The following is an 11,483-nucleotide window of genomic DNA, read 5'->3' as shown; positions in this document are numbered from 1 at the left end:
CAAGTTTGGTTTTCATGGCTCTCTTTCTTCTCTCCCTATGTGATCTCTCTTCTCTCTCTCTCTCTCTCTCTCTCTCTCTCTCTCTCTCTCTCTCTCTCTCTCTCTCTCTCTCTCTCTTCCTGTCCCTCTCTTTCTGCCTTCCACTATGTGATGCTATCTACTGTGAGGCCCCTGCTGGCATTATACTCTTGGGCCTCAGAACTTTGCACTAAAGAAACTGCTTTGCTTAATAAAGTTCCAGTCTCAGGTATTTTGTTATAGCAACAACAAGAAGTCACACTAATACACTAAGTCTGGATAACATCAGCACAGGCCAGCCCATCTCAGTCTCATTCGGTGGGGGCATTGGAAGTACAATCAGAGATGGTGGAGAAAATTGACTCAGGCCTCCTCATTTTGCGCTTCCTCCGGAGGCAGTTCCAATGTCTGCTGGACCACCTGGGGTGATTCATTTTATTCCACATGAGGAACATCTGATTTTCCAAGACCTGTAGCTTCATTTCACTGAACAGCAGTCGCTCAAGGACCTTGTCCTGGAGGGCGAAGCAGGCCTGAATCCTCTCGGTATCTTTCATGCCCATGACTTTGTGGTTGGGGCTGACTTCACAAGTCTTCAGTTTCTCATCCTCCTCCACCACCAGGAAAAGAGAAGTATTGGTCAATGACAGCAATCCCTTCCTGCATGGAACACCTACTCCATGCCATAATTAATTAATTAATCCATCAATCTACTTATTTAGACAGGGTCTCACTATGCAGCCCAGGCTGGCCTGGAACTCTCAGTCCTCCTGCCTCAGCCTCCTGAGTGCTAGAATTACAGGTATGCATCACCACACTCAGCTCCATGACATTTTCTTTTTCTTTTCTTTTCTTTTTTGTAAGGCTGTGGTTTGAAGTCAGGGCTTCATGTTTGCAAAGCAGGCACTCTACTACTTGAGCCACACTTTCAGTCCATTTTGCTCTGGTTAATTTGGAGATGAGGGTCTTACAAGTGATTTGACTAGGCTGGCCTTGAATTGCAATCCTCCCGATCTCAGCCTCCTAAGTAGCTAAGTTTACAACAGGTGTGAGCCACCAGTGCCCGGCAACCCTGCCATTTTCTTAATTCTCACACCCACCTCCAAGGGGAGCCTCTTCACCACAGTTCATGGGTGAGACAATTAGTAGTGCCCACAGAGGGCAGTCATTTTCTCATCATCACAGAGCCCTCCAACTCCCAAGACTCATGCTTGTGTTTGGTTCAAAGGAATAACTGACCAGTTGCAAAAGACATAAGGGCCTTTATCAAAATATCTGTCTCCATGCCAGGCACTGGCTCACGCCTGTAATCCCAGCTGCTCAGGAGGCAGAAATCAGGAGGATCGCAGTTTGAAGCCAGCCCAGGCAAATAGTTTGTGAGACCCTATCTCAAAAAACCCTCATTAAAAAAAAAAAAAAAAAAAAAAAGAGGGCTAGTTGAGTGGCTTAAGGTGAAGGCACTGAGTTCAAGCCCCAGTACCACCTAAAAAAAAAAAAAAAATCTGTCTCCAAACCTTCGTTTTTCCAAGGTTTCTTTCTAAGCACTTTGTCAGGCCCAGTTGGACTTCAGATTGCAGTCTCCAGGGTCTCACGACGTGCTCGTACTCTGTAATTTTTGTTAATCTTCATCTGCCCCTCCCCCAAGCTAATAATGACCCTAGATTTTTCTTTTTAGATTTGTCTCCAAACTACTGGTCTTTCAAATTATCTTCAAACTAAATATTTCAGAGGTGCAAAAAAGTAAGTACTATCACAAATTCTCATGTCACATCAGTTTAAGAAATAAAATGTTACAAATATAATTGAGTCCTTTGTGGACCTTGACTCCCTGTCTCCTCATCCTCCCTCACCCACCCCTCGAACATCATCTCCTCACTTGCACTCCTGAATTCAGTCTTTATTTTTTCCATGCAGTGTTTTGTGGAAGGCCATTTTGCCCTCGCTGGGTGACATTGAGCAGCCTGGTTGTCACAAATGGGTTGGGGGTGACACTGGCCTCTCCTGTACAGAGGACAGGGACACTGCTGGGCCTCTAACCATGGTGTGGGGCAACCCCTACAGCAAATTATCATGCCCAGAACAGTGCCAAGATTGCGACATCTTGCCTTCAATATTTTCATTGCACATAAGTATCCACCAACAATACAGGTTTTACATGTTTGAAAACATTATATAAAAGATATCTTCTTAGCCAGGTGCCGCTGGTGGCTCACGCCTGTAATCCTAGCTACTCAGGAGGCAGACATCAGGAGGATCACCGTTCAAAGCCAGCCCCAGGCAAATAGTTCATGAGACCCTGTCCTGAAAATACCCATCACAAATAAGGGCTGGTGGAGTGGCTCAAGCGGTAAGAGTGCCTACCTAGCAAGCGTGAGGCCCTGAGCTCAAACCCCAATATTGCAAAAAAAAAAAAAATAAGCTTTACCTTGGATCTGGAAAGTGGCTCTAAAGACCATGAGTTAAAGGCTTGGTTCTCAGCTCCTGGTAAGTGAGGGAACCTTAAGAAGTAGAGCCTAGAGATGGTATGTGGGTCATTGAGGGACCCCTAGCTTTTTTTAAAAAAGCTCTTATCCACTTCCTAGACATGAAGTGATTTTGCTCCCCCATAAAATGATGTGCTGCCCTCCCCAGAGGCTTAAAAGCAATGGGTCTACCCAGTCATGGACTGGAACCTCCCAAACTGTGAACCAAAATAACCCTTTTCTCTTTGTAAATTGATTGTTTCAGGCATTTGTTACAGTAACAGAAAGCTGACTAACACAATGTCACAACCTATGTACATCTCTACTATGTTAATTGTTGTCTTGGAGAGTTATAACTACGTTGATACTTGTATCCAATTCATCCATTTTAATTTTTTTCACTTAAGAAGTTGAAGTTGATACTGTTGCTTGTTGCTGAAACATGTAGAAGTCAAAGCTGAAGTAGGAGAGTCTGGGAATAAAACTTGATGGCTGGGAGCTAGGACATGGATATTCATAAGGAATCACACCCTGACTGCTGATGTGAAATGATGATGAAATGATTCATGACATATGACAGTGTCTTGCTGATCAAAAGCCCCAGCCCACAAAAAATGACAGCCCTGGTCTGAGTATCCAAGGGCATGAAGTTCCCCACTTAACATGTGGGAGGAGTTGATAACATAACCCTGTCCCTGGAAGTTAAATTCATACTAACCCAGTTTTCCAGGTCTGATCACAATCACCTCTGAAGACCCCAATAAAACCTTGAGGTTAGGGGACCCCAGTGCAGTGCTCCCTCTTGTCTCCCCTCCTCCCATTGGGAGGGGGCACTTCTCTGCTTCTGCTTTGCTTTGCATTAATAAACCTATGCCTGCTTAAATCACCTCTGTGTCCACACTTGAATTCTTTCTCTGATGAAACCAAGAACTTTCTGACCCCATGACCTAAATCCAGTGGCATATTTTAGCAACCAAGACAGTATGGTTAAGGAGAACTCAACTCTAGAGCAGGTGACTTCACTCTCTTTTGATTCACTCTGATTCCTTACTGATATGGGGTGTTGGCCTTTTCAGTTTTACTCTCTCATCCTGGGTCCTTATTTTATAAAACCTACACTATTTTGGGGATTGAGGGAAGGCTAAGCAGGGGAGGTTCACTTCTCCTCTCATGTATCTGGGAAGCCCAAATAATTATATCCTAAACTGCAATTATGGGGTAACATATGAAGACTTGGGGCTCTTTTTGTATTTTGTCTCCCTTTTGCCTTCTTGCTTGTACTAAGACAGTTTTGCTGTTCAAGGTTGTTTGGGAGTTCTATTATCTTAACCTAACTGAAATGTAACATTCTGTAACTCTTAGACTCTTAGACTCAACTAACACCAAAGGGGGAAAAAAAAAATAGGTCAAAGGGTCTTTTTAAAAATCCAAACAGCAGTAAGGCCTGCATAAGACCTACAGCTATATGTGACAGGTAATCTAAATTTATTTTATTCTGTTATGAATACAGTTTGAGTTGATAAAAAAAAAAGGTAAAAATAAACCAATAAGTAGGCAATGTAAAGAAAGTTATAAAAAGAGAGCCTTTTGGGGCAAGAAAGAATTTTGTATGTTAAAAATGTTTAAAAAATAACATTTTATCTTAAAGCAAAAGATTGCTTGAAAATTAAAATAGAGACTGAGAATGTGGCTCAAGTGGTGGAGCCCTGACTAGGAAGTGCAAGCCCTGAATTCAAACCCCAGCAGGACCAAAAAAAAAAAAAAAAAAATGTTAACCTTGGGCTCTCCAGCCTGGGGAGAGGTAGAGAAAGGGAAAAACAGGTGTCAGTTAGAATAGATAAAGGCAAAACCAGGAGGGTAGAAGCCTGCTATAGGAAGATTATATTTGGGTTTATGCTGAGATACAATTAACAGAATATGGTAGGGGTGAAGAGATGTAAGAAAGTTATACAGTAAGAGGACATTTTTTTAATACAAACCATTTTGTGTGGTGAAATAAGCTTTTGTCCTAAAGTAAAGAATTGTTCTGAAACAGAAATAAGCAACTAAGGACAAAACCAGGAAGCTAAAAGCAAGTCACAGAAGGATCATGCAGCATTTATAAGGAGATGTGATTGATAGGAAGGTCAATGCCATTCTGAGAAGTGTATGGAAGGCTCTAAAGACAGAACTGCAGCTTACCATGGAGACAAAGCAGTGCATGTCACATGGATGGTGGCCCTTCCTCTCCCTGCACCGGGAGCAGAGGCTCTTACCAGAAGGGGAACCCCTAAACATCCCTTGTAAATTAGAGAAATGAAAAGAAACTACTTTGGGTAACAGTGATGACAATAAACAGAGCTCTTACTCTATTTGAGAAAATTAAATGTTGGGGGGAACACCATACCCCTTAAAATTAACCCTTGAAGGGTTATGCTTTTTTCTTTTTTCCTTGGTACTAGGATTGAAACTTAGGGCCTTGTGCTTGCTAGGCAGGCATGCTGCCTTTGAGCCACATCTCCAGCCCAGAGTTATGCTTTTATTCAGTCCTCACCACCTTAGCTAAGGCAGTTGGCTACCACCTATTTCAAGAGAATAAATGCTTACCAGGCTCCCTAAATTAACTCTTTAAAAAAAATTATCTAAGATTGAAATTGATGGCTCACATTTGTAATCCTGGCTACTGAGGAGGTGGAGGTCGGGAGAGTTGCAGCTGCAGACCAGCCCAGTCAAAAAATTAGCAAAATCCCATCTCAATCAATGCACACTGTATGCTGGCTCACGCCGGCCATTCTGGCTACACAGGAAGCATAAATAGGAGGATTACTGTCCAGGCCTGCCTGGGCCTAAATGTGAACCTTAGTCAAAAAAACAACTAATGTGCTGGGCACTGGTGACTCACACTTGTAATCCTAGCTACTCAGGAGCCAGATCAGAGGATCAAGGTCTAAAGCCAAGTAGTTCACTAGACCCTATCTTGAAAAAACCCAACACAAAACAGTGCTGGCAGAGTGGCTCAGGTGGTAGAGCCTAGCAAGTGTGAGGCCCTGAGTTCAAACCCCAGTACTGCCAAAAAAAAAAACAAAAAACCCAAAAAACAAAAATTAGCTAATAAAAAAAGGGTTGGTGGTGTGGCTCAAATGATCAAGCACCCCTGAGTTCAAACTCCAGTATTGCCAAAAAAGGGGGAGGGGGATGGGGGAGAAAAAGAAAGTTTATAAAACCCAGGGAAATGGCCTGGAACTACAATGCTCCTGATCTCAGTTTCTCAAATAGCTAGGATGACAGGCATGAGCCACCGGCAACTGGCTCAGGGAAATTATCAAATTTTATTTAATAATAATTAACTTAGAATTCAATTCATTCTAAAATTGAAGGAAAGAATCCTTCTGCTCCTCCCAGAGATGAACTCTTAAAGATCTCTGTTTACATCTCCAAAGAGGCCACTACTTGTCATAAATTGAGGTCCTGCTCTCTCTCTCAGTCCTGGCTGCTGGTCTCCACATGTTTAGTTGCTGGACTCCTAGCACCTAGAGTTCCAGATGATTCCAGAAATGGGACCAAGGCACCATTCTGAGAGGGAGGGATTGTAGTCATGTTACTGAACACACTCTAAAATGTAATGTTCCCTGGTCAAGGGGTAGCAGTCAGGGAGCTCTCCAGCACAGGGAGTTCCAGAGAATAAGAGCAGCTATGCTTACCTTTTTACTTCTGTTCTTTTCTTCTTCCTTTTCTCCAGGCTAAACAACATAGGTAATACTGTTAGCACTAAGGAATTGGGATTTTTAAAAAGAGGGATTAAGGAAAGCCAAATTAATCTCCTGCAATACCAAGTGGCCTCAATATAAATTGGATGATGGAGAGATCTGACCTCTAAATGGAGCCTAAGGTTTAATACTACTCTTGTATCTCCCCCTGGGTGGGTGCACTTCTGGGGCACATCCCATAAGTGGAGAATTCTGCCTAAGGGTGCAAAATGTAAAGACGATGAAATAAAAACCAATAAAAATGCCTGCCCTACACAGGGTAATTAATACCAAGCAAGTATTATATGCCAGGATCATATAAAAAAAAATCACAGCTACTACCAAAACACTGACTAAGGGGGGTTAAGAAAGGGTAATGAAGGGCTGGGGGTGTGGCTTGAGTGGTATAGGCCCTGAGTTCAAACTCCAGTACTGAAAAAAAAGAAGTGTTAAAACATCTGGGGGATGAAGAGCACCAAAGTGTGTTACTCATTTTTGTATGTAGATAGCATAAAGAAACCCACCACAGAATGGAGGTCTGGCTCAAGCAGTAGAGTGCCTGCTTAGAAAGCATGAAGCCCAGAGTTCAAACCTGAGTATTACAAACAAAAAAAACAAAAACAAAAACAAAAATCCCACCAAACATTGTGGGGAAGAGATGAGGGAGGGACTAAGGGAATACAAATAGAGGTGGTGAACTTGCTCAAAATACACTGTGTTCACATATGGAATTTTCCCATGAACCTCCTGTACTATTAATGAATCATAAATAAAGCAATAATAATAGAAGAGAAAGGGTAATGGAAGGGATGGATTTGATCCAAGAACATTATATGCAGTTATAGAAATATCACAATGAAACCCCTTTATACAATTAATTTATGCTAATTTAAAAACCAATCCCCCCACAAAGAAAACTGACTAAAAAATCATGACACATGTTGTTAAAACAACAGTTAAAGAATTTAAAGCACCCTATGTGGGTAAAAAGAATGCTTCCAAAAGCCATAAGGTTGTTAAATGAAAATGCCAGTGCCAGGGGTGGGCTACCTCCTTGTAAGTTGTTGGCCAGGAAGGCCCCCAAGTCCTCTCCACACCATACAGGCAATTGCTTGGCAACTGATTACAACCCAGAACTGGACAGCAAGGCCCTATTGCTGAAGACACCACATGCTGTAATTACAGGACACCAAGAAATCAAGCTGGGACCAAAGAAGAAGCTTGTCCTTACTGGCTAGTGTTCACAGTGCCAAAGGGCACCATGCAAGCTGCCAGGGAACATTGTCACCAGTGGTCCTGTTCAGCGATGGGCCCTGGTGTTACACTACCAGTATGCCCTGCAGGATGTGCCCCACGGTGCAACGTGGCACATTCCAATTGAATCTTGGGTGGGCTTACTCCATGGGAAAGGACCCATGTTTGGTACTCTAACATAGGACAAAAACCTGTGGCTAAAAAGACATAGGCTCCAGTGGGAAGCCACTGCCATTGCCATGTTAAATGGTGTCTTATCACACTGTTTTGGATCTTTCCTCAGTGTTCTTTTAGCTGCTGAGTCCCAGGACCTATTTACATTCACCTGGAATGAACCACAATGGACCTTCAGAGCATTCCCCAAGGCTACCTACACAGTCCCACCATTTGCCATGGGATGATGGCTTGGGATCTTGACTTCAAAAAACATCTGGAAGATCTTCATGTACACCTGAAGGAGCAGAAATGGGAGTTTGATCCCTACAAGATTACTGCTGCTATCAGCTACAGCTCAGGGGACTCTCTTCTTGCAATAGGTGACCACAGAGGCAACCATTCAACTGTTGGATTTCAAAAGTTTTACCTAGAAATGATGGTATGCCAGGGCTCTCAGTCAACAGCACAGAATGAGCATCAACAAGTGGGACCTGTAACGCAGGCCACCACATCATTCTATTCCATCACCTGCCTTAGCCATCACTGCCTAATAGGAAGGAGAAGGGCCAATGCTCTTGTTCAGCAGAAATTAGTTTCTAAAGAAATATCTAAAGTCTTTCTCCCTTATAAGAATAGAAGGACTCACATTTCTTGATGGGGAGATAGATATAGGAGCTAGGCAGGGAGTTAGGAATGACTCCTGACATATAACAGGGTCTTACTGACCTAAAGGCGCCCATAGTCAACCAAAAAAGTGACAGCCCCAGTTTGACCATCCAAGGTTAGGAACTCTCCCACCTGGCCTGGAGGAGGAATTGATAAGACATAACCCAGTCTCTGGAAGTTAATGACACATTAACTCAGTTTTCCAAGACTGACCACACCCATGTCCACAGATCCCAATAAAATTTTGAGGACTTGGGACCCCAGCATAGCACTCCCTCTTGTCTGCTCACTTTCCTGTCTGGAGGGGACACTTTGCTTTGCATTAATAAACCTGTTCCTGCTTAAGTCTCCTTTGGTGTCTGTCCTTGAATTCTTTCTCTAATGAGACCAAGAACATTCTGGCCTCTGGACTTGGTGACCCAAATCTGGTAATAGGATGTCACTATTTTATAGCTGAGACCTCACTTGAGACCTTGTGAAAGGAAGTGATTTGCCCACCATCACCTAAGAGGAAGCCAAGAGCTGGGACTTAGACCAGAGTCCTGGATTTCTCTATCTTGCCCCATTATCCTGATGCCTTCTTAGCAACACCCATGCCCAGACTAGCTATGAATATCCTATAACTCTCAGCTGAAGCTAAGCCCCCTCTTGCTCACCTGCTGGGACTCAGAGGGCTCAAGCTTGAGTTCATGTTTGACCAGCCAGTTGCTAAGCAACAACAAAAGGAATAGAAACCCAAATAAGGCTGGTTTATAGCCAATCAGCCAAGCCACCGCTGCTCCTAGGGTGCCTGAGGAAGCAAGAATCCCATGGAAACTCCGAAAAAGAAAAATTAGTTCCCCCAACATGGTGGTACAGAAGCACACAGGCCCCACGACCCTGTCTCAGGCCCCTCCATGACAGAAGTCATGGCCATCCACTCCTCTGAGTCACAGCCAGCTCCCTCCCTCAGCCGTGTAACAATAACATGAACTACTCCTGTGTCTTAAGGACCAGCTCCAGCTGGGAGCTTGCAAGCATCATCCCATGATGTCCTCATAACAGCCAGGTGATGTGGGCCTTAGCACTCACTCAACATCACTTCTGGGCCTAACTCCTGGGAGCAAAGTGGCCAATGATACTGGTAACTACACTTATAGTGGGAGAGACTAAAAAGAAAACATTATCCAAACTTGGAAATAAGACAGTAAGATTATTGGGAGCACTTTCACAGTCACCTAACAAGCCTGCCTGAAGCTATAGGGAAAGGTAATTTTGTTTGACTTACTATTTAATAGCCATTAGGGGCTCTCCTCTGTAAAGTGAGATGTTAACTTTTAAAAAGTTGCTTCCACCAAGAACCAATTCCACTTCTGGGTTTAGCCAAAATAATTGACAGCAGGATCTTGAAGAGTTATTAATATATTGTGTTCACAGCAGCAATATCCACTACAACAGCCAAAAGGTCAAAGAAACTCGTGTGCATCAACTGATCAATGGGTAAATAAAATGTGATATATACAGAATATTATTCAGCCTTAAATAGAAAGGAAGTCATAACCTCTTAAAACTTGAAGATATTGTTCTAAGTGAAATATGCCAGCTACAAAAAAGACAAATGTGATTCCCCTTACATGAGATACGTAGAGTAGGCAAATTCATAGAGGCAAAAAATGGAATGGTGGCTGCCAGGAACTGGAGGGAAGGGAGAGTGAGGGTGTTTAATAGTATGCTTGTACTGTTTCTTGATTTCTCTATTTTGACATTTTGTATTCTTATGATGGGACAGGAGGCTTAGCTCCCACACAGCACCTCCATCTCCACCTCACCAACCCTCCCCTAATTCCCTCTCATCTCGCTTTTCTCCATTCTCTCAATACATTTCTATTACTTTGCTTAAAACAGTATTATGTTTATTATGGCCATGTCAATATGCTGTGCTGTGTTTGCATTTTCTTTCTTCTGTAGCTTTTTTCTTTTTCCTGGACTTAGTTGCCTCTTTCCTGTTTAGTTTTATTTTTTTTCCTTGTTCTTCTTGTTCTTGTGGTTCCAGGGATTTAATTTAGGGCTACCCACAAGTGCTCTACAACTTAAGCCAGGTCTCCAGTCCTTTGGTTTGTATTTTGTTTTTAAGACAGGATTTCAACTTTGCTTGTCCTTGCAATCCTCCTGCCCCAGCCACAGAGTAGCTAGAATTACAGAAGTATACTACCACACCTGGCTTGCTTGCTTGTTTGCTTGCTTGCTTTCTATCTTTCCTTCCTTCCTTCCTATCCAACTTCATTGAAGTGCAGTTTACATAAGACAAATGTGCCCATTTTACACATATAGTTCAATGAGTTTTAGTGAATATTTACACCCCGTAACCATCACTTCAATCAAGACATAACACTTTTCCTTCAGCAAGTTCCCTCCTACTCTTTTGCAGTCAACCCCACCCTTATCCCAGCTGATCAGGCGAATTTTATCGTTATAGAGTAACGTTGCCAGTTCTTGAATTTCACATAGTTAGAAAGGTTTTTTCAAAACTATACTTTGAAAAGATAGACAATTAAAAGGGCAAGTTTAGATCTGTGTAGTAATTGGAAATAAATTGGAGGAACACAAGACCTGTTCCAATGTTGGGTCCATGAGGGATTCCTGGAAGAATTAAACAAATAAATCTCCTACCACATCATCATTAGAAAGAGTTGACTTAGAATCGAACAGGTATTTTTTGGGAGGAAGGGAGGGGTAGAGTGGGAAAGTGCGAGCGAGGGGGTGCGAATGGGGAGAACTCCAGACAGAAGGAAGACCATGAACAAGGGCTTGGTGGCAAGAGCAATTTCATTTGGACTCAAACCTGGATTTCCTCACTTCGCTCCATTTATTACCAGTGAAACTCAAGTGCTTCTTCAAGTTTTCTAAGGACAATTACAAACAAATGAGTCATATTTAAGTGTGTTTTTCACGTATTAGACTGTAAACTCTTTGAAAGCAAGAACTTCATAATTCAACCCTGCCACATAGTAAGCACTAATACATATGAATGAATGAATGATGCCCCAAGCTCACACTCGGTGCTGAGTCCCACTCCGACACCCAGGGGGCGCTCTAGGCCGACATCGCTCTCGGGCTCACGCCTCCGCTCTAGCCGCCAGGACGCCGCTCTATGGCATCAGGGAGGCGGGGCCCGTGGGCAGCTGGGTCCTTTTTGTCCCGACGCTGCGAGAGCGCGCACAGC

The 11,483-nt window shown here is 43.1% G+C and overlaps 1 protein-coding gene across 1 annotated transcript; it reads right to left on the bottom strand.

The window, feature by feature from the left end:
• Positions 1 to 329: 329 nt before the first annotated feature.
• Tex46 (testis expressed 46) lies at positions 330 to 9,181 on the bottom strand. The gene is made up of 2 exons (XM_020156776.2): positions 8,938 to 9,181; positions 330 to 629 (listed from the first exon to the last, which is right to left on the bottom strand). The coding sequence occupies exons 1-2, from the start codon at positions 9,127 to 9,129 to the stop codon at positions 330 to 332; spliced, it is 492 nt and encodes a 163-aa protein (XP_020012365.1). The 5' UTR covers positions 9,130 to 9,181.
• Between the last annotated feature and the right edge of the window lie 2,302 nt (positions 9,182 to 11,483).

The sequence above is a fragment of the Castor canadensis genome, chromosome 7 (genome assembly GCF_047511655.1).
Source record: "Castor canadensis chromosome 7, mCasCan1.hap1v2, whole genome shotgun sequence".
Lineage (NCBI taxonomy): Eukaryota > Metazoa > Chordata > Mammalia > Rodentia > Castoridae > Castor > Castor canadensis.
The sequence above is the reverse complement of the archived record's forward strand: the minus strand, read 5'-3'. Positions and strand labels throughout refer to the sequence as shown.